This window comes from Balaenoptera borealis (assembly GCF_965194805.1).
Source record: "Balaenoptera borealis genome assembly, chromosome: 9".
Classification (NCBI taxonomy): Eukaryota; Metazoa; Chordata; class Mammalia; order Artiodactyla; family Balaenopteridae; genus Balaenoptera; species Balaenoptera borealis.
This window is the reverse complement of record NC_138873.1, coordinates 10383846-10407522: the sequence shown is the minus strand read 5'-3', so window position 1 is coordinate 10407522 and position 23677 is coordinate 10383846. Positions and strand designations below refer to the sequence as shown.

The 23677-nt window shown below is 37.6% G+C and overlaps 1 protein-coding gene across 7 annotated transcripts in view; it reads left to right on the top strand.

The window, feature by feature from the left end:
- The window catches only part of ARID1B (AT-rich interaction domain 1B), a 406097-nt gene that overhangs the window by 122684 nt on the left and 259736 nt on the right, over positions 1-23677 (top strand). For all 7 annotated transcript variants that reach the window (XM_082404508.1, XM_082404506.1, XM_082404503.1 and 4 more), the window contains exon 3: positions 4561-4689. In XM_082404508.1, the coding sequence (XP_082260634.1) occupies positions 4561-4689 (129 nt within the window). The remainder of the gene's footprint in view (positions 1-4560; positions 4690-23677) is intronic.

Sequence of the window (23677 nt, the reverse complement as noted above, 5' to 3'; positions counted from 1 at the left end):
ACCAAAAGGTAGAAACAACCCACCCATTGCCCACGATGGGACAAAATATTGTGTATACTTAAAATGGAAATATTTTTAGCCTTAGAAAGGAATGAAATTCTGATTCATGCTGTAACATGGATGAACCTTGAAGGCATTAGGCTAAGTGAAATAAGCCCGACACAAAAGGACAAATGGTGTATGATTATACTTATATGAGGTAACTAGAATACCCAAATTCATGGAGACAGAAAGCAGAATAGTCGTTCCCAGGGGCTGTGGTGGGGGATAGGAATGGGGAGTTACTGTTTAATGGAAATAGAATTTCATTTTGGGATGGTGAGGTTCTGAAGATGGATAGTTGTGATGGTCGCACAACAATGTGAATCTACTTAATGCCACTAAACTGTACACTTTATGGTTAGAATTCCACGTATGACTATAGCAAAATCTATTTTTCCCATTTACTTACTGTGTTGGAATTAGATTGCTTCCTCTTTCTGGCTCTTGTAAATAGTGTTGGATGGAATATCCTTCCTGGGACACATGTGAGTGTTTCATGGGTATGTATTTACAAGGGGAGTTGCTGGGTCATAGGGCAGTGCACCTTGAAACTTAGTGGAGAAACTGCTTTCTCAAACTTCTTTAGATAGGAAAAGGATGAGACTATAAACCTGATCATTTCTTCAGTTTTGAAGTATGAGCTGAGCAAAGAGTTCAAGGTAAAGTAAAATGAAAAATGGGGCCTGGAATTTTTCACATTTAACATGACACAGAGATTTGAAAGTTAACACTCACGTCCTTTATCAGGGTAGTTTCCTAAAATAAATACTTAAAGTAAATGAATCATTTTTAGCTATAGTTTCCCTCTCCAGTAATGTTTGCAAGCATTCACGTTTCTTTGAAAATTGGAATAAAACTTTTTGTTACTGTGTGTGCTCATGTTCCCCTTGAAGATCCTCTTTATTTAGAAATGAGAGAAAATTTTGTTTTTCTTACTTTTAAATAACAAATAGAAAATCCCTGATCTTAGGCATTTTCTGGAGATTTCCATTTGGTTTAGTTTAGTGATAAATGTCCAGCGCATTTGCTGGGCAGTAATGACCTCGAGGGTTAGCCGGTAATAGCCGAGGGTACTCTGCTGCTGTCAATGTGAGGTTTGGGGTTTTTGGCTATTGGTTGAAGCTGAATCAAAGACTTGGATGGTATAAGTCATTTCAGTTTTATAATGTGTTCCATCATTAGTTTAAAGTTTTATATAATAATAACTTGATTTAATAATCCATCGAACAACATTCATTATCCATCCAACAAACATTTCAGTGGCAGGCCCTCTTCCAGGAGGCATACCATGGGTGTAGGAGTGTGTAGTCTAGTGATGGGGACAAACAGTAAACACATGAACACATAATTAAAGGGTTAACTGACTAAATCTAATAATCTCCCCTGTGGTAAAATCAAATCAGAAATGGCATGAGAATGATGGTGGGTTAGGCCGGTTAGGGAAGGGGTGGTATCTGAGACAGAAGTGCTTTGTATCCTCAATTCTCAGCACTTGGTTCCTGAAACTCAGTAACTCTTGGTTAAATTTCAACAGTTTGGTAACTGTTGAACTGTTGAACAGTTGAATTCAACAGTTTGGTAATCTTATTTACCCTGAATATGGTTAAGAACTAAGAGATAAACAAAAAGACTCTTAGTAGCCAAAATTGATTTCACAAAACTTGAGACAATAAAAGCTCATACGCTTCCCTCATGGCTTAGTCCTTTGGGTCTTCGTAACAGTGTAGTGGGTTTCTCAGTCCTCAGCAGATGCTGTTAAAGATGGAGGTCGGAGTGAGGAGCAGTGGCTGAGGGCCTTGATGGCATGTGAGAAGCCGGCAGTGCGAGACCACAGTTACTCTGGGGTTTGTGCAGACAACTTTCGGCAGTGGGCTCTGGGGCATTCCATGTATTATGGCTCCACCCTTCCATTTATGTTTCTTAATAATGATTGTTTGGTTTAAGATGTCAGAAAATCATATAATAGAACTTTGAAAGCCCTACCTCTAAATTGATTAAAGCAAAAACATTATTGACCATTAAAGAATTGACATTAGTTCCTGACAGCTGAGGTGTATTGTATTTAGAAATTGCTTTTTAAAGATAACACTTAGTTAATAATTAATATTTTAGAGGTAGCACTACAACTTAGTTTAATAAATAATAATAGAATCTGTGTAGAATTCCAGGTAGGATTATAATATTGCTGGTTATAATATTAATAGGAATTAATAGAGGAGGTAGCCCCATGTTGCAGATGGAGATGTAAGACATATCATTATGTGATTGATCATATTTACACAACTGAGGTACAGGAGGGCTTGGATTTAGATTTCATACGTTTCTAGTACAGAGATTCTTTAGGTGGACTAGAATTCACTAATCTCTGTTTTGTCATGGCTCCCACGTAAGGACAATAGACCAAATGCAGTTGATTGGCTCCAGGCCCTGTCAATTCTCCCAGGGTCTCAGAAGGTTAGTTAGCCAGTTAGTTAGTACCAAATAATTAGACCACGTATTTTAAAGGACAGCAAGTAGGTTTTTAATTGTGGAAGACAGTGATGAAATCTCCCAAGCAGATGCTTTTGATGGTTCCCCCTCTGACGTTTGCTCTGTTCTGCAGATTGTTGCTACGGGTCCATTGAAGATTTGCTTACACTCCCACCCATCCTACCTGCCTCCCCTGCATCCGACTTGCTTCCCCACTTTTCGGAGTTGGAGTAGATAGTAAAAGAATCTAGTAAGTTCATGGCTGCTCTAGTGTTAGGAGACTCCTGCAATATGTCCTCTTGTTGTCTTGCTTAGAAAATAGAACCCCCCCCCCTCCCACTTCCATATTGTGTGTAAGGGTTTCTGTAAACCAGAAAGTCTACATATTAAAGTGCAATTCACAGGGGAGTTGCTGGCTGTGTTGACTGAGCTTTACAGTCATTTTAACACTGGCAAAGTGTTATCCTAACTGCTTCAAATCAAACTGCAAAGAAGCTTGTGTGAAATGCAGTATTAGATATCAAATCAAACATATGGGTGTTGAACGGAAGGGTATGTGTTGTGGTAGTATATGGTATTCTAGCATGTGGAGTTGTATTTTATGGAAATTCTTTGGCTTGGCTTATGTCAGGGACATACATTCATTATGAGATATCAAGCTGTAAAATAAATAAAAGCAAAGAATTCAACTGTGCTGTTGAATGGTTTTCAATACAAACTTGTCTGTTCTACTAGCTTAGGGTCTGCGAAATGAGAGGCATTTGTAAGCCATCGTGGCCAAATGTTTTGTCAGCGTTGCTGGCAGCTTGAAAATAATCTAGATCGGGTCAAAAGGAATATGAACTTTAGCTTTCTGCATTTTTTTCCCTTTACTTCATTGAATATGTTGCCAATTACTGTGCTAATTGATCTTAGAGGCAAAGTGTTTAATATTTTCCTCCTCACTCTTTTTTTCCTCATTCAGTATTCTATAGTCAATTTGTTTTTTAAGTGTATACGTGGGACTGATGACTGAATTCTTAAGTATGTGTGCTTGTGGGGATCAAGTTCTTGGAGTTCTCAAATGGACCATATTGTGGTATTAACAGTGACTTCACCATTCTCCTTCCAGGAGTGCTTTTTGCCGTCCTGATATCTTGTTTTTCTTTTCCTCTCCTGTTCTTTCTCTCAATTAGGAAAAAAAAAAATGTCAATAGATTTCTCACTTGAAAGAACATCAGAAAATGTCATCAGTGGTGTATTTATTGAATGAGGAAGGACTTTTCTTTGAACAATGATTTCAAGATGTTTTAGGCTCATGTAAATTAGAAATGGAGAAGACTGACTTCAGGTCATTTTGTCTGTAACTCGGGTATTGGTAGCACAGTACACTTCGCTTTATATCAGTAACCGTTTTATCAACTAGGAAAATACTATCCTTGTATAGCTATGAATATCTTTCCATCAGGAACTCATATTGATAGTTATATTGTTTGATATACATAGTATTGTTTTCTAAATGGGTTTCATTTTATTATAAAGCAACGTTGTTTCTTTTTAGCCAAAATAGTATCAGGTAATGGAATTGCTGCTGTAACTGGTATCTGCTAAAATGTAATTGAGGCATTCTGACCTTAGTTGAAACAAACATGTCCCCAAACCACAAGCATCCTACAAAGTATTAGTGAGCTGGGACTGAAGTTCATTTTCATCTGAGTGTTGCATGAGAATGGATTAGCATAATGCTGCTTTGACTTTCTAGCAGAAACAATTTTTTGACGTCAGTATTAGGAACTCCCCCCGACCCCGCCGCTGGATTTTTGTGAAATTATCAATTTTTGATGTCTGATAATTTAACTCTGCTTCAAAAAATACTTTGTCTTTTGTCTTCATTGATAGTATGTGAGTAGAAGGCAGTATGCCAATTTATCTAATGGAGAGAATATTAAAAATATCGAATTCAATTGCTTATCAAAGAACCCACTTCCTGTTGCTGAATTGAAACCATATTTGATTTCGCTGAATGGCACATCTTGACTTTCTCACTTGCCCTGCTTGACTTCGTGACAGGTGCCGCCTCAGTATGGCCAGCCAGGTGTGAGCGGTTACTGCCAGCAGGGCCAGCAGCCTTACTACAGCCAGCAGCCGCAGGCGCAGTATCTGCCGTCCCAGCCCCAGCAGAGGTACCAGCCACAGCAGGTGAGCACAGCCCTGGTCCCCAGGCCTCTGTTCTGAGATGTCTTCCTGGCCCATTTAAAATATTTCTGTTCTCAGTGGGAAAAATGGAAGTTTTGAGAAAATGCAGAACTATAACCTAAACTCTTTGTTTACAAATGGATGTTTGAGATTGAAGGGTGGGAAGAATGACTAGTTTAATAGCTTCTTACATTACTCGTTAGTGACAGCAGAAAATGTCAGTCATTTCATGTTCTTTGCCATTTGTGTTCTGAATCTTTCCAGAAAGTACTCTGTCACTTCGTTGAGGCTTATTCAGGAAAATGGTTTTATCGATCATTTAATCTTTCTAGTTGGCACATACATGGTGTTTTTATGTTGAGCCTTCTTTTGATTTGTTTTTGTTTTAATGGTAAGTGCTACTGGGTCAAAACATTGTTGCCTTTGGCAGTGTTATTCTTCCTAAACTAGCTTATAGACAGATAATCACTTCAATTACAATGTATTAAAATACTAAAGGGAATCATGTACCTTTATGTATGTTAAACACTTTCTAGTTAAATTAGCCTCATTAAATACTCTTTTAGGTTATTGGACTATGTATTTCAGCTTACATGATTTGTAGGAAAATAGTACATATGCATTTGGTACAGTGATTCAGTTTCATCTTGTTTTAGAGATTGTCGCTGAGTGATATTAAAAGGTATCATGAGCTCAGGACTTGTACTCTAAATTCAAATAGAGCTTTCATAGCACTTTAAGTCATAAGCATCAAAATGTAACTTTGCATTTTATATTTTCCTCTCTTCTTTCGTTTTTGTGGGTTGGGGGTGGTGAAGAGAGGGGAAGACAGTGACATTGACTATTCAGTTTTTAAAGTGCTACTTACACAGCTTGGAGAGATTGTTGATGCTAAGCAAAATATATAAATATATGAAGCTTAATTTTAATAAATTCAGCCGATTTCTTAAGTATTTTCTTGGGTTCTTTGGAGTCTTTTCCCATGTGACTTTTATTTGAGTTCCAAAAAGAGTTTATGACTTCAAAGAAAACATGTTAAAACAACAGCTGAGATTGAAGGTCTGTAGAATCTTGTTTTTTGCATATATGTTTTCAAAATTTTGGTTATATAAAGCAATTTATAGAGGTAGGAATGTACATTACTTCAAAGTTATTTAGTCTGGTCTTTTATTAAAATGTGGGAAAATTAAATAACCTTTCAATACCATTTCTTTTTAAGTGAGAGAGACTGGTATCTGGGTTTATGATATATAAAGTTACAGGCTTTTTCATGAGCTTTCAGAGCCTTATTGAACTTCTCTGTAGACAGAATGTTTTGTCATGTCATCAGAGTTTAAGAAGGACTCAATAGAGAGATTATGTTACTCATTTTCCTTCAGTGAGCTAAAATGCATCTCTGATTGTAAAACCAATTTGATTAAGGATTCTGAGTGCCTGTCATTTCCTTCAAGACCAAGTTCAAAATTTACTTCCTTTATGAAGCATTCACTGATGACTTCTTCCACATGGCAATTAGTTATTAATATCCTTCATATTTAAATATTTAAAGCATACTACAGGTAAAATCTTATTTTAATGAATACTATTTTAATGTGCTTAGTTTAGGTCTATTTTATGCTTTGAACGATACTGCTGTTATTTTATTGACTTGAATACAATAAATTATATGTCAGGAAATACTATATAAAAATGATTCCTTAATGTAAATGCTGTCATTTTTTGTATATTCTGAGGAAAAACAAATATTTCTCAAAGTATATTGGAAATTTTTTCTTGTTTTCATACTCCCTAACTATAGAATGTCTAAATATTTTTTAAGTTCCAGTAAACTCTTCTGGGACAAAGAAGTGGAAATCAGAGACATTTAGGTAGCCTGAGACATTTAGGTAGCCTAATTAGAGGGTCTGGTTTGACAGGAACAGTTTTAGTTTTTAGGGAATTTGATGTTCAGATAGATTTGTAAAGTTTATCTAGGAAATGAGATCTAGCATTTTAGATATAGTTAGCACCTCCAAAACCAGAATAATCCCCCCAAATCTATCCCAAAACAAAGTAAAAATAACCACTAGAATATTTTCAAAATCAAGCCAAATTTTAATAAGAATTTATAATACTGAATTCACATACGTTTAAAAAACAAAGGAGCTCAACTGTATTTAATATAAGAAGCCAGTGTTTCGTAACAGACAGAACATTCCTTCCTATAGACTTTGCTTTTGTTCCCAGATATAGCATACACAGTCTGTTGATTTTTGTATTAGGAGATAATCAGCAAGTATAACGTTGTGTCTTTTGTTAATGTGATTGATACAAAAGGTAATTTTAGCGTTCCATTAAGATACCTCACTTTGTATCTTTAACATTTTTTAATGTGTAATGTTTTGGATAATCAATACATTCATATGTTTCAAAAATTAAAAAGTACGAGGAAAGGCTACAGATTCCATTCTCCACAGTAGTTCCTCTTGCCTAGCTCACCACCCACCTCACCCTTTGCTGGATAACGACTTCATTAGTTTATTGTATGTTTCTTTATATAAAGAAGCAAAATACCATATTTTAATTGTTGGCTCTATTTTTACATAAATGTTGGTACACTGTAACATACTGTAAACATTCTTCTGTCCTCTGTCATTCCCCTTTCCCTACCCACTTAAATATATTTTCTGTGCTTCTTTCCAAAGGAGTACATAAAGCAATCCTCCATTCTTTTTTATAGCTTCATTCCATTTTATGGACATATCATAATGTATTTAACCAGTTCTCTTTTGATGGGCATTTAGATTAGTTTTAGTTATTTGCAATTCAAACAATACTGCCATGATGCTCTGTATATGTGTCATTTCATAAATGTCCAAGTGTATCTGTAGGATAAATTCCTGGCTGTGTCAGTGGGTATATGCAGTTGTAATTCTGGTAAATATTGCTAGATTGTTCCTCTTAGGGGTTGTGCCAGTTTATACTCCCACCATTGATGTGTGAGAGTACCTACCATGTGCCAGTAGCATGGTTTTAAGAAGCTTCTGGATTTTTACCAATCTGATAATGTAGTTTTAATTTACATTTTTCTTGTTATGAGTGATTTTGAACATCTTATATATTTAAAAATGTTTACGTTTCCTTTTTTCCTGGACTGTCAATTCATATCTTTTTATCTTGAATTTTTCTATTCAGTTGTTTGTCTCTTAAAAATTGATTTATATAATAAAAACTAGGTATATTAGGGAGACTAGACCTCTGTCCATGATATGAATTACTCACTTCCCATCTTATCATTTGTCTTTTGACATTAATTGTGGTACCTTTTTTTGTCATGCAGAAGGGCTTTTTGAATTTAAAAAAATGTTTATGTAGTCAGAATTAGCAGTCTTTTCTTTTATGATATCTGGATTTTATTTTTAGTGAGATTATGAGCCTTCCATACTCTGAAGTTACAAAGGAACTGTCCCCTGTTATTTTGTAGTATTTTCATAGAGTGATTTCTACATTTCACTTATCCTAATCTATGGAGAGAGGTATGATCCAACATAATTTATTTTTCTCTAGATGACCACTTGGTTAAGTAACTTTTCTTGTATTAGGTCTTGCCAGAGACCTAGCCTATTGGTTAGGATAAAGATATTTTATTTTAAGGAATTGACTCCGTTATGGAAGCTGGAAAGTCCAAAATCTGGTGTGGACCAGCAGGCTGACACCCAGGAGAGCTGATGGCGAAGATGAAGCCTGAAGGCAGTCTGCTGGAGAACTCCCTCTTGCTTGGGGGGCTGGTCTTTTTGTTCTATTTCGGCCTTCAACTGATTGGATGAGGCCCACCCACATTATGGAGGGTAATCTACTTTACTCAAGGTCACTGATTTAAATGTTAATTTCATCCCCAAATACTCTCCAACTTGACACATAAAATTAACCATTACTGTTATCTTTCCTTTTAAACTTTTAAAATTTTCCTTTAGGTACAGTGTTTGAGGTTATTCTGGGACTTTTATTCTTTTCCATTGGTCCTCTGTTAGTGCACCAGTACTGTACTGTTTTTCTCATTTTTTGATGTCTGGTAGGGTTAATACATCTTCATTACTCTTTTCAGAGCTCTCTTGGCAATTTGTGTTTGCTTATTTTTCATATAAACTTTTCATTTCTTACCATGCTTTTTCCTAAGAATTTTGTCTTTTTTGTTGTTATTATAATGGGATTTTTTTTTCATTGTACCTCTTTTGTTTTATGTGAAATAGGTGATACTTATAAAATAATAAGAGTTAAAAAAAAAAGTACCTCATTTGAACAATTAACAACACACTTGTAGTAAAACGAGCTGGGTTTACTTGGCTTGGGTTGCTACGGGCCAGGGAGAGCACGCTCCTGGAGCCTCATGGAAGGTGTGGAGTTGGGAGGTTTATAGGGTTGGGGTGTGTGCTGGATGGTTCTAAGAGGTATTAGGGGAGTGAGGGTCAGTCTGGACTGGCTACGTTAAAGAAGCTGTGAGCATTTGGCGATTAGGTGTCTTAATTTTGAGCCATGAGGCAAGACTTAAGTGTGTCCGTGCTTTGTCATTGGTAAAGAAGCACCAGTCACTTAGAGAAAGACAATGTTAGTAAGAAGAGGCAGATGTTTAGTCATTTTTGTTGTCAAAAAGCGGCCTTGTCCAAATCTGCTTTCAGCACTGCTTATGTGCTATGGGTGGTGCACTGGTCTGCTTGTTCTCAGGGCTGATTTTCCTTTTCTTCTCACATTCCTACCCCACTGTCCCTCCTCTTCCTGAATGACTTCTCTCTCCATTTCTTCATTTGTTTAGATAATTTTAAATTTCTTTTATAATATTCTTCAAAAAGAACTGTTATACTTTTTGGTTAGAATTATTCCTATATACCTTATATTTTTGTTGGTATTGTAAACATAGATTTTATATTTTTATTATATTACATTTTCTCATTGTTTCAGGTATATACAAATATAATGAACTTGGTGTATTAAATTTTATTGTACATTGACCCTTTTAAGTTCTTGTGAATTCTACTAACTCTAATCATTTATAGATTCTCTTAGGTTTTCCAAATTTTTTTTTTAATTGCTTAAAAAAAAACACTCCCATCTCCCCTTCTTTTGTCCTTCTTCAGACAGCTTCTTCAATGCGTTATTTGAAAGGACTGTCTGTTTTTGTGTTATCTCTGATTTAAAAGAAGGCTTTCAGCATTTCATCATTAAATATAATGTTTACTCTTTCTTTCTTGTCTTTTCTTTGTAGCTGCCCATTGTCGGATAAGGAAGTTCCCTTCTTTTTCTAGTTTGCTAAGAATTTATCATGAATGGATGCTGAATTTTATCTTATGTGTTTTTTTTTGTGTGTCTTTTGGGATGATCACTTTGTTTTTCCTCTTATAATCTGTTATTGGGGTATATTACATTTTTTTTAAGTATTATGCCAAACACGCATTCTAGAGTAAACCTAGCCTCGTGATATATTCTCTTTTTGCACATCACTGAATTCAGTTTGCTGACATTTATTTAGGTTTCTTGAATCACTGTTCATAAAAGGGATTGGACTGTAATTATCCTCGTGTGGTTTTGGTATCTGTATTATGAAGTTTTGCAGAATGAATTAGACACTAGTCCCCGCCCCACCCCACCCCACCCCCCCACTTTTTTTAATTTTTGGCCACACTGCTGCGTGACTTGCGGAATCTCAGTTCCCCCACCAGGGATTGAACCCAGGCCACGGCAGTGAAAGCCCAGGATCCTAACCATTAGGCCACCAGGGAACTCCCATACTAGTCCCTTTTTAAACTTACTGGAAGACTTTCTATTAAAGTTTGGCATTACCTGCTTTTGGAGTGTTTGGTAGAAGCATCTGTAAAGTCATAAAGGACTGTGTAGCCCTTGATGTTTTAGCTTTTGTCCCATTCCTGATTTTTGACTTTTGATCTTATTTCTTTTGTGAATATAGGCATATCAAGTTATCGAATTCTTCTTGAGTCAGCTTTTTACTTATATATATTCCTATATACGTATCCATTTCATCAAGGTTTTCAAGTTTATTAACCTGAAGTTCATAATAGTCTTTATTTCTTTAATTTTTATAACATCCAGAGTTAAGCATTTTAATTAATAATGTTATTCCTTCTTTTATTGATTAATGTTGCCAGTGGTTTGTCTTTCCAAAACAAGTTTGGTCACTGTCCTCATTATTACATGTTCTTTTTTATAAGTTTAATTAAATTCTGTTCTTACTTTGATTATATCTTGCTTTTTGTCTGATAAAGCCAAATAAATATAAGACTAAAAAATTTCCTCCTAAGTACTACTTTGGCTAAATCTCTCAAATTTTGATATGCATTATTTTTGTTCTCTTTTAGTTCTAAGAATTTTCTTACTTCCCTTCATTCATTTTTTTAAAGACAGTTTTATTGAGGCTTGGGTTTGTGATTCGTTCCCTCAGAAGGATTGGTGTATGCTTTTGCCAGTTGCTTGTGGGCACTAGTCATCAGGAGTCATATTTCATATTTTAGTTTGTAAAGTTTTATTATTTAGAAAGTTCTTAATAGGCTGACAAACAGGATGATAGAATGAGCATTCACATGCCACCATAAGTTCTTTTCATTTACTAACCTGGCCATATTCGGATATCCCCAGTTGTCATCAGAATGCCTTGTTTACAGTTCATTTGTTTCAAGCAGAATTCAAACAAGGTTACTACATTGATTTGGTCCTTAAGTCTTTTTATCTGGAACAGTTCTCTTTTACCCCACCTCCATTCATGCCTTTGGCATATTGAAAAAACTGAGTCAATTGTCCTATGAAATGGCTTTGTCTGATTGTTTTCCCTTGATGTGGCTTAATTTGTTCATCTAGCCCCTCTATTTCCTGTAAATTGCAAGTTAGATCCAAAGGCTTGAAGTTAAACATTTTTGTTTGTGGTTGTTGTAAATCATGTCCCCAACGTTTAGGTCACTGCTTCTGTTTAGTGGAGGGGTCCATGACCCTCCCTTTGAGTGAAGAAGCCTCCAAATGGTTCCAGCCCCAGGCCGTCTGGTGACCATCAGCTGTCTTCCAGCTGAGGCTGTAGAGACATTGTGATGAAGATAGGCTTTCCCTTTTGTACTCTGTCCGAATTCCTCACCCACAGAATCTGTGAGCATAATACATGCTGGTGGCTTTAGGCCACTAAGTTTGGGGTGGCTTGTTACACATCACTACTGACTGACGTGGTTTGTATACTTCATAGGTGATGAAGTGAGGGTGTTACATCAGGATGTTAACATCCTAATATTTCGTTGTCCTACAACAAGTGGTATTAAGATTGATCAGTGGGTTCAGGTCATACGGCCTCTGGGACCATTTTAAATAGAATTCTCTTCTTGAGGTTTTACAGAGCACACCATTAAGTGTTAATTTTGACCAGAAACTCTGGTGATGGTTAGCCTGTGGTTGCTAATTCTCAAAGGAGTCATTTCTTAATTCCTCCCACCTCTCAGTATCGAGTTCAAGACAGGTATTTTTCCTTTCTCTTTAGCGAGTTTTCATGCTCTTAAATGATGGATATAGCCCTTCTTAGTCCCTAATTTATTTGAGAGGTATTGTCTCATATTTTACTCCCTTTTGGTAGGCCCTAGATTCCTCCTTTCCCCTGTTCCCTGTATAGTCATCAAATGGAAAGTTAAAATCCATAACAGAAGTCAGTTTCTATTGCTCTCTTACTTTCCATGTTCTTGGTTTACTTTCTGTGTTCTTCGTTTCAGTCACATTCACGCCAAGTTTGTGATCCATTTAAAAAGGCATGTTATCAAGTATTTTAGATATTTCAATTATAGGCACTTAGAGTATCCAATCTGCCATACTCCTGGAACTGGTACTGTCTTCTATTTTCTAGTTGTTTATTTGATATATTTTATACAGTTTAAAACTATATAAACATGTAATGTAATAGATAATTTAGAACATACAGTACATTCCTATTTTATAATGAAACTTTTTAAAAATAAATTTATTTGTTTATTTGTTTATATTTTTGGCCGTGTTGGGTCTTTATTGCTGCGCGCGGGCTTTCTCTAGTTGCGGCGAGAGGGGGCTACTCTTCGTTGCAGTGTGTGGGCTTCTCATTGCAGTGGCTTCTCTTTGTTGTGGAGCATGGGCTCTAGGCACGCAGGCTTCAGTAGCTGTGGCACGCGGGCTCAGTAGTTGTGGCTCATGGTCTCTAGAACACAGGCTCAGTAGTTGTGGCGCAGGGGCTTAGTTGCTCCGCGGCATGTGGGATCTTCCCGGACCAGGACTCGAACCTGTGTCTTCTGCATTGGAGGCGGATTCTTAACCACTGCACCACCAGGGAAGTCCCTATAATGAAACTTTTCTACTGCCTCCTTTATTCTTTTGAAATAAATTCATAGATAATATGTTACCTACACAAAATTCATAGATACTGTATGTTACTACACAAAATTTTAAACAATTCTTTTTTTTTTTAAACAATTCTTAATAATGCACTAACTGTACATGGAAAAGTGAAAGGAAAGTGGTATATAATAAAATATTGTATATTTAACTAAATAAATGGCTCGGGCATGACTCCATTGAAGGCTTGTGAAATGAATGCTTGCGTGTATGTGTGGGATCAGTGTGGGCCTGACAGCTACACAGTGAGGCTGAGGCAGGAGTGTGGTATCAGCCTCTCAGATGTCTTAGGCAGGGTTGTCAGTGCAGATGTCATCTTTTAAGATGATGAGCAGCTCTTGGTCAGAGTTCGACCAAAACAAAATACAATCTTCCCTCAGTATACATGGTAGTTTTATTCCTAGAAAATTTAGTATATTAATAAAGTTGTTTTAACAATACTTTGTTCTTATATGCAGAATGGAGTTGGGTTCTAGGCTTAGACAAATAGTTAGCTTTTTGTTTGTTTTTAAATCTAAATGAATACTGGGACTTGTGAAATGAATGTGCGATGTGGTATGATGATCTGTTGGATCAATCTCTTATACATCATAGGACAATCTAGCATTCCTGCCTTACACCCTTAAATTTCATTGCATTTCCTTATCCTTGTGACAACTAACTGCCCCCTTGAAATCTTATCAATATGAATAACTTAGGCTTCCTTATTTTTTTCTGAAATAAAATTCATACATAATGGATTACCTATATACAAAGTTTCAAACATCAGTATAATGCCATAAATGTAATGGAAAGGACAGAAAGTTTGTAATAAAATATTGCTCAGATGTATCTACATTAGAAGACTTGTGAAATAGTCAGAGGCTTGCATCTGTGTGTGTAATAACAATGAACTCCACTGGTACAAATGAGAGTGATAGAGTTATATTGTATGAACAGCTCAAAATTGTGAACAGTGTTTGAATCCATGCGATTTATTACCATATAACAGCAATTATATACAATGAAAATATTGAATATTTTAAATAACATGCTCACAGAATTGTTTAACAGAAAAAGTAAGGTACCCCAAAGTATGGAGATATCCTAAGTTTGTAAATAAAGTGTACACACACACACACACACACACAGAGTAAAAATCAGTAAGTAACAATAGGCCTGGTTTATTCTTCCTATTGTAAACCAAGAGATTAACTAATACAACAGGGAAATGAACTGTTCAGTCACCAAACATTTTATTTACTCAACATGCTGACATTTCCTTCTTTTAAAAGGTGTTAATTTTAAAATTCTTTTAATATTAACTCTTGATTAAAAAAAAAAGCTATTTGAAGAGGTTGCTTCCATTTGGAAGCATTTTTGTATCCTAGCTTACTTGCTCAAACTCCTTCACCTGAGATTTAATAATTCGGTACAGTAGAGAAAACCTCCCTTAATGCCGTAAGTTTTCATTGTTTTATTTTTTGTTTTAACGTTTCCATTTTGTCATTCTTGGGTCACAAAGTATTATCATATGTAGGTTTGTTTCCTGGTTCACTGTAATGAGAGCAAACTCTCGTTACCTTCCTCTCCTCCTTGCACCTATAGACTCGTCGTCTTTTTCCTTTTACCTCTCAACTCCTGTCCTACTTCAGTTCCACTCTCATGAGATGCTGGAGAAGAGATCATGTTTCTCTTGTGGCACACGTTTCTCCCAGACCTTCTACCCACTGCTCCTAACGGAAGCAGCTGCTAGGTGTCAAGGACAGTGTTCCAAGAATCGAGTAACCTGAAGGGAGTTGCCTGGTATGGAAACCAGACTGTCTGTCAATACCCTTTCCTTTGACATTGGTCTTGTGCTGATTCAGCTTCCCTTCCAGGACTGTGACAGTTGGCCGCCTTGCAGAACACTCTGTTTTCATGGCTTTAAACGACACTGTTGTTTCCATAGCTAGAAAAAAATCTTTCTTTCCTTAGAGAAAATTTGTAGGAGGTAACTCCATTCAAGTAAGTCTCAGTTTAAAGAGGATACATCAGGATCTTAACACAGCAACAGCAACAACAAAACTCTAGTTTAAAGCAGTGAGAGAATTTCAGACTTTGCCTTTTTAGGTAATAGTTTTTTTCCAGCCGATAGAATTATCTCAGATTCTTGAGAGAAATATTGGGTATTATGAATGTATACTTCTCAAGGTACAACTTTTATCTTTTTAATATTTTTTTTAACCTCAGGCTTATTGGAAAAAGTTGCAGAAGACAGGAAAAGCAAAACATAAACTACTTATTGAATCCCTTTGTGCTTGGGAATGTTCTATATGCTGGGAGTCCAGTGATTAATAAGACATTGTGTCTGAAGTGAGGGAATTCCCAGTTGAATAGAAGGGTCAACATGGGCAGATGACAGTACAGTAGGAGAGGTGTGTTTTCGAGCTATGACTAGATACTAGTAAAAGTGTCCCAGAGGAGGTCTTGAAGAATGAGTAAGAGTTTGCTGGTGAGAGAAAAAAATGATCTTGGGGGAGGACTAACTCTTTGTTAGTGAGAACAGAGGTAATGCCCAGCCCTGAATGATACTGAACTAGACTCTAAGTTTGGTTCAATAGTCAAGGTCATTTAGAAGGAACATATTAATTATGCTTGGAACTGGTGAATTTCATTGCTTTTCCTCAATGATTAAGAATGAAGTAAAAGGTTATTTTTCAATAATTTTTTAAAGCAGAAAATAGTTCTAGCTCAGCAGTTCACTTGTAACAGTGGATCGCTCGATAGTTAAGCCAACTGGAAGTCTAAGTCTGTTTACATGTGCGTCGGTAGAAACAAGTGTTTAAATTATATTTTCTAAAATACCGCTTTATTTGGACATCTTTGTGGACAGAAGTTTTCCAAAGGAGATGCAGTAAACATAGTATTTGGAAAATGGGCATCATTTTGAAAGGAAGGTGATAGCATTGGAAATGAGGGTAAAATACTTCAGAATTAATAACTTGCCACTGAAGTCTCTGAAGGAGTTCAGATGTTACATTAAGTGTATTGACGGTGATACATTGTGGCACAGACATTTCTTTATTGTTATTGTTAATTATTTATTCTAATCTTTGTTTCTTATTATTTATATAACAGAATGTTAATTTATAAGCCACTCGTATTCTGCAGCTTTTGGAGGAAATTAGGCATAGAAGGCCTGTGTTAAGTTACTGAAGTGCTTATAGCATTTGCTTTATAAGATTCTGTTGTCAGAGCAGACAAGGACATTTATAGTTTGCTGCCATTAATTACCCAGCATTTAGATATTAACACAGGAGTCTGTTAATTAACTTGATAATAAAAACTTCTGGAATGTCAGTTGATAAAAGGTATTATTTGTTTTAAAGGAGATTGCTAGTGAAGCCTGAGGTTTCCTTTGCATTTGACTCTCTTTCCTTCTTGCTGACCAGGCTTGCAGTTGTCTTAGGCTTTGAACCAGGGCTGGGGATTTCCTTTTATGTTTAAAGAGCTTGTGAGCATCTGAGGAGAAAACATTTAAGTTGCTCTCAGGTCTGAGCAAGGCCCACTCCTAGACTGATTTCTGCTTGTTCGCTTGGGTAACCAACCACGTAACTGCTTCTAGACTTGGGTTGGAGACGCTCCTGGGAGCTCACGTGGTGCTCAGGGCCTGCTTGGCAAGGCTCTTGGCTGGGGGGGAGGGTAGGGGTCAGAGGTTAGGAGGACAGGAATGAGAAAGTGGCAGCTTTTCCCCTGTCTCCTACTTTTTTCTCCCTTGGGAGACAGAGCAGTATATTAAAAATGCAGCACTAATTTTGAATATACTATAGATGTAATTTGCTGCCGTAAAAGTTTCAGTTCATGTAGAATGGTCAGTTCCGTGTGTATATTTGTGTGTGTGTTTTGTTTTCGTTCTTGTTATTCCTGAAAGCTTCTGAAATAAGCAAATAGAAAAAACTACCGGAGAATGAAGAAAAACTTTTTGATAATGTTAAAATTTGATATGAATGTTTTGTTTTTAATTGCTATAAAAATCAGGGTGGTCCTATGCAACTATGCCTGCCTGGGTCTTTGCTTTTATTTTATTAAAAGTGGAGAAAAGGAGGAGAAAAGTCTTACATCTTGCACAGATTGTTTTCCAGTAATAAAGCATTTTTGGCTCTCTGATGGAAAACTTTCAATAGTTATTCTTTTTATGTTTTGGCTTGTAACTGGGACTCTTAACTGCATTGGATTATAATTTGATAATGCTGTTCATATTCATGTTCAGAATATTTTTAAAATTATTTTTTTCCTTTCCAGTCCCAGAATTAAAGGAAAACGAAGCCAGGAAGTGAGGAATTATATAGCAATAACAAGATTTTCAATACTTAATTTACTTTTGGAAAGGTGATGGAAGCTTCCTCCTGAGAAGAGGGAAGCCCCAGACAGGCCTGGGGTGTGCGTGCAGCCTGGTTCCGGGTTAGGCTGTGCTCCAGCCTGTCTCGCAGGATGCTCGTCAGAGTAGCAGGCTTCCTTAGAAACGTGCAGAAGATCACATCAGCTGGCTGCGACTGTCTGCTGTGGTGATAGAAGAGGAAAACCTTACACCGTTTAAGATAACGTTTTATGAAAAGCTGAAGAAAAATCTCAAACACAAGAGCAGGATTTGATCTAAAAATCATTTAAGCTCCACACCATTCCCTGTTTCTAACGTAGCTGTAATAGTGGGTGAGCTTTTTTAAGTTTTTTTCCTCACTTTTTTCTTTCCCCTCTCCCGCATCTCCATCTCCGTCTCCAGTAGAGATGGAACCATGGGATTGAACTGGATGCTGGGACACTTGGGTACGCTCGGGACTAGTCCTCTAGCTCTTTATCCTAGTTGCCCAGTCTCAGCGAGCAGGTGGAGGAGGAAACCTCTCCTCTGTAGAGGGGGATATCGTGAGGAACTGGCACTCACAGCTGATGTGGTTCTCTTCGTACCGCTTCAACTTTCTCTCTTCTCTGACGCCCCATTGGGATTGAGGGATGAAGTTGAGGATAGAATAGGTTATGCAGTTAGAAGCATCATCGAGGCTCATAATATTTATTCATACAATTCTCTTTCTTTGATATTTAAATTCTGACACTAGGGAGATTGAGGAATTTTTATTTTTCCTGGACTGTTTTTTGCTACTCTCAGCTGTCTTCCTTTGTCTTTAAATGCTCATTTCAATTTGTTGAAGTATAGAAAATAAAGTAAAACATAACTTACATATATAACATTAAAATTCTTCCTTCATCGATTTCTTTGATTTTTAAAAATTCTTAGAGTAACAAGCTCTATGTATATGTATTCCAGAAGATGATTATCTGCAGATGTTTGAAACATAGGGTTACTTTTAGAATTGCATTGCTAGCGTGGGCAGTGACCACCTTTTTTCCTGGAAGGATAGCAGAACCAGCTCCAGTTCACTCACTGATTTTCCTTAGAGTGCTAGACTTTGGGGAGAGGAGTGGATGCACGTCTCTTTGCATTAGCCTTGGGAGGTGAAGGAAAGATAGAGATCGAAGTAGGGGAAGGCGAAGCCATTGGATAAGTGTACAGCTGTGGTTTCCCAAAAAGAAAAAAAAGGGATTCTCTGCATCAGAATCACCTGGAGTGTTTGCTCAAGTAAGTTCTCTTACTCCAAAACTGTTTGGGGGGGGGGGTGGGGAGTACCTGGGGATCTGCATTTAACTCCAACCGGCAATTCTGATGCCTTCCAAAGTTTGAGAGGCACTGGAGAGCAGAAATACTAACCAGTGCTTTCCAATCTTGTACTCTAGCATGGCGGATGGATGTTACCTCATATATTATGTTAATAATCACCCTCAGAGGTCATACAGCAAGTTATGCCTGAATGTGGTGGGGCTTGGTTTTGATCCCAACTCTGTTTTATTTTATTTTATTTATGTTTTATTGAAGTATAGTTGAATTACAGTGTGTTAATTACTGCTGTACAGCAAAGTGACTCAGTTATACAAATATATACATTCTTTTTCATATTCTTTTCCATTATGGCTTATCACAGGATGTTGAATATAGTTCCCTAGGGTTTACTGTCTTCTTTATTGTTGTTTACAGTAGAGATGCATTTTGTTTCAGAGATAGGCTGATATTCAGGCCTTAAGGCCACTGATACGGGCCTTTGCAGTTGTTAACCCAGGGTTTTTCCAATTTTACTGAGCACTAGAATCTCCTGGAAGGCCTGTTAAAACACACATTGTTGAACTGTACACCCAGAGTTTCTGACTCTGTAGTTTGGACTTTGGGCGAGTTTCTCAACCTCTGTGCCTCAGTTTCTTCATCTGAAAATAGTACTTATTTCGTGGAGTTGGTGTCGAGACCATAAGCGTTTATTCAGTGAGTAAAGTACTCTCAAGAGTGCCTGGTGAAGAGTAAATGTTACATAATTGTTAGCTGCTGCTGTCAGCAACATCGTGGTCACAGGATGAAGTCCCAGTGGTTCAGTGAAAATTTTGATTCTTATTCTTAAATGTGGTTTTAGATAATGTAAGTAACAATAGCTGACATTTATTGAACGTTTAAATGTGTCAAGCACAGTGCTCATTGCTTAGTCCCTCCTTTTATCATTAATATAACTTTTGGAGATAAGTTCCTGTATCTTGTTTTTATGGATGAGGAAATTCTTTAAGTGATAAGTTACAGAGCTGGGTTTTCTTTTTGCTCTGTGTATTATTATTATTATTATTATTATTATTATTATTATTATTATTACATACACTATTTTTCCCTATAAAAAGCACAGCTGAACATTTACTGTGGCTCATTTGCTTTGTGAGTTTAATAAAATTAATCTATTAAAAATCTTAATTACTTTAGTCCTTAGCTCTTGAGTATCTTCATATTTCTCTTTAGTATTTTAGGAGAAGTGAAATTTAGGTAACCATGTAGCTTCCCTTGTCACTCTGGACCCCTTGTTAGTTTAGGAAGAAGTTCTTGCAAAAACCAAAGTAAAATAAAGGATTTTCTTAAGTCTTGAATGCCGGAGTAGTGGCCTCCAGGGTCCTAACTTGATTAACGTAGGAGAGGCAGCTGCTATTGCTGGTGGGCCTCTCTCATCTCCAGTCCTCTCATGGTTTCTCTTCACTGCAGGCGTAGGGGCAGCTGCAGCCTCAGGTATACTGGTAAGTCCTGTGTCATAGTGACATTCTTGTTGATGGCAGGCTACAGTGGTAGCGAGGGTTCTATTATCAGTATTAATGAGACTCATCAGAAAGAAAATAACAAAGTAGTTTGGATAAGCCTGTTCTTTTTCTAGAATGGTTTTTTTTTTAATGGAAATAATTATTCCTTTCAGTTAATAGAAAATAAACAATATTCTGAATCTAGCCTTTGGACTCATCAGTATATCTAGTGTATTACAGATAATAAGGCTTTAATATAAGCTTAGAGTCTGCCTATGGAATCAGTAGCAGTAAAGAAAACCATATGAGCTTTGGTCCTGTGATTTTTTAATCTAATATAAAAGATTTTTGGAGCAAGGGTGAAGGAAGATGCAGGGGAAAGTACTGATAGAATTAAAGTGACTTACCATTATCCTAAAAGATAGCAATCGTGATATATAAAAAACCCCATTCAGCCCCTATTCTTGAAGGACCATGTGCCTAAGCTACAGAGGCACTGGGAGGGAGGGAGGCGCTGTACCCTGAACCTTCTCAGCGCCGCTCAATTTGATATAGTTTCCAGAGTAGGAAACAACTCAGGAAAATTTGTTCAGGGTTGCACAGCTAGTGAATAGCCCAGAAGTTGGAATTTGAGCTTGGGTTGGTTTGACTCAAGTGTTTTGTGGTCTCTGGCGAGATCTGTGGCTGGAAAAGGCATCTTGGAGTCAGTGAAATTGGACACTGGGCCTTTAAGAGGCTGAGCCAATGTAAGTGTAAGAGTGTCAGATTTAGGCAAGGAGGGCATCTTGATCAGGAGATGAGGTCCAGAAAGGGTCAGAGTCAATATAAGGAGGTTTTACCTGGGGATCTAGGGGAAAATGAAACTGGGAAGGTTAATTTGGTTAAGATTATGGAGGGATTTTTTTTTAATGCTTTTAAGGATTTATTTTTATTTATTAATTTTTAAAATGTATTTATTTTATTTATTTTTGGCTGCGTTGGGTCTTCATTGCTGCAAGCGGGCTTTCTCTAGTTGCGGGGAGCGGGGGTGGGGGCTACTCTTTGTTGCGGTGCGTGGTCTTCTCATTGCGGTGGCTTCTCTTGTTGTGGAGCACGGGCTCTAGGCGTGCGGGCTTCAGGAGTTGTGGTACATGGGCTCAGGAGTTGTGCCTCGTGGGCTCCAGAGCACAGGCTCAGTAGTTGTGGAGCACGGGCTTAGTTGCTCCGCGGCATGTGGGATCTTCCCAGACCAGGGCTCGAACCCGTGTCCCCTGCATTGGCAGGCGGATTCTTAACCACTGCGCCACCAGCGAAGTCCGATTTTTTTTTTTAAGACAGTTAAGTGTTAGGATTAAATAGTACAGCAAACAAAGATAAAATGGGGAGAGGTTAAGAAACTGTGAAAGAGTAAATGGTCAATGCATAGTGGGCTTTCTTGGGAGATTGAGGATTGAAGGCAAGGGACCAATTCAGAAGTTTTGTGGTCTTGCAGGTGTAAGCCGGAGTCAGTACCACAGCCTCAGTCCCAGTTCTGGTTTCCTGAATTCGTCTTTCATACCATTAACTCCATTTTACTTTAAATGGACATTTTCAAACAATGAGCAGAAGTAGACAAAAATATAACGAGCCCCACACACCCATCCCTCAGCCTTCAACGATTATATGGCCAGTGTTGTTGTGTGTACACTTGCTCTTCCTTCACCCCCCCAATCCCCGCCCTCAATATTATTTTGAAGTAAATCCCAGATATTGTATCATTTAATCTGTCAATATTTCAGTATATAGCTCTAAAAAATAAAGGGCTTAAAAAGAGAAACACAAACATAATACAGTTATCACATTTAAAGAATATTTTTTCATACCATTTATCCAGTGTTCAAATTTCCAGTAGTTTCATAAATGGATTACATGTTTCTGTTTAATTTACATTGTGGGGTAGTTTGAGTCAAGATCCAAATAAAATCCACTCTCATAATTGGTTGATAGCTTTTCATCTCTATGGTTTTCCTCTGTCTTCATCTCTCCCTCTCTTCCTCTCTCCTTTCCTTTTTGCTGTTACAACTTATTTGTTGAAGAAACTAGGTCATTTTTCTAGTAGAGGTTCCCACAGTTTGAGATTTGCTGATTGATTTGCTATGGTTTAATGTATTCCTCAGCCCTTTTAAATTTCCTATAAATTGGTAGTTAGATATACAGGCTTTATCAAACTCGTTATCAGGTTTTTTTTTTTTTTTCTGCAAGAATATCTCATTGCTGTTTTGATCATTAGGAGGTAAAGGATGTCTTGATTTTTCTTGTTTTTGATGGCACCACTGATGCTCACAGTAGTCTTTTCCCTCCCTCTCAATTTTTGTTTGTTTTTTTTACTACATTCTTTTATAGTCATCTTTTTGCCTTAAGACTGCCAGTAACAAACAGCAAAATGTGTTTTGTAGCATATTGCTACCAGGCAGTGTAGCTGTTAACATGATAAATATTCTTGGACATGAGCCCAAGTTTTGTTCAGTTTTATGTTTGTCCTCATACATTTATTTTGTATTGCTGTGTCTAATTCTAAGTGTAAGCTCTTGGAAGGCATTCAGTCAGTAATTCACCAGGCTTTTGAGTACCTGTCGGTGCTCAGCGCTGGGCACCCAAGAGGAAGTAAGAGTCCAGTTCAGGAGATACACAAACAAATAGTTTAAGAATTTATAATGCTGTATTTTAAGAATACATCTGAAGTTGATGTGAGGTAGTTGTTTGGGGGAATGGAGGAGCTAATTTCTAGCAGGATCTTGAAGACAGCAATGCTTCGCAGACACAGAAGGAAGGGCATCCACCTGGACTGAGAGAGCTGCACGTGCAGACAGGTAGGTGGCCCTGTGGAAGCCTGTGAGCAGTCAAGTGCGTGAAGCTGAGGACTTGCGGTGGGCCCGGGGGAAGGCCAAGATGAAGCTGGGGTGGCAGCTGGAGGTTGTTTGATGAGCTTTTCTGTGCCAGAGCAAGGACTGTGGACCTCATTGTGTAGGCACCGCGGACGAGGCCTTTCCAGGCAGTAGCGCACCATGGCCATTTGTATTTTAGCAAGTCTGCTCTGGTGGCGTGGCGGGCAAGAGGCTGTAGTGTAAAGGAGCTGACAGCTGGAGGGAAGATGAAGGGGATGGACTTGACAGTGATTTTAGGTTTGCTCATGTGTCAGATCTATATGGATGGTGAAAGAGGTAGGGGGTGTGGAATGGCTCTGAGAAGTCCATGTGGCTGGTGATGCCCTTGACCAGGTGGCCCTTGAAGGAAGGGGATCAGATTTGAGGGGGACAGTTAAGAGAGTCGTTTCTTGACATACAAGGGACTCCTTGAGTACAAGGGACTCCTTCATAATGCAGTGAAAATATATGGGACTTGAAGTAGAGAGATTCGGGAATCATCACCATCCAGGAGTCTGCGTGGAGTCCTTGGAGGGAAAGAGAGGAACCAGCAGAGGATCCTTAAGCGAACAGAATCTGAGGAGGCAAGATGGGTCTCTTTATCTTGTTTTCCATCAGCC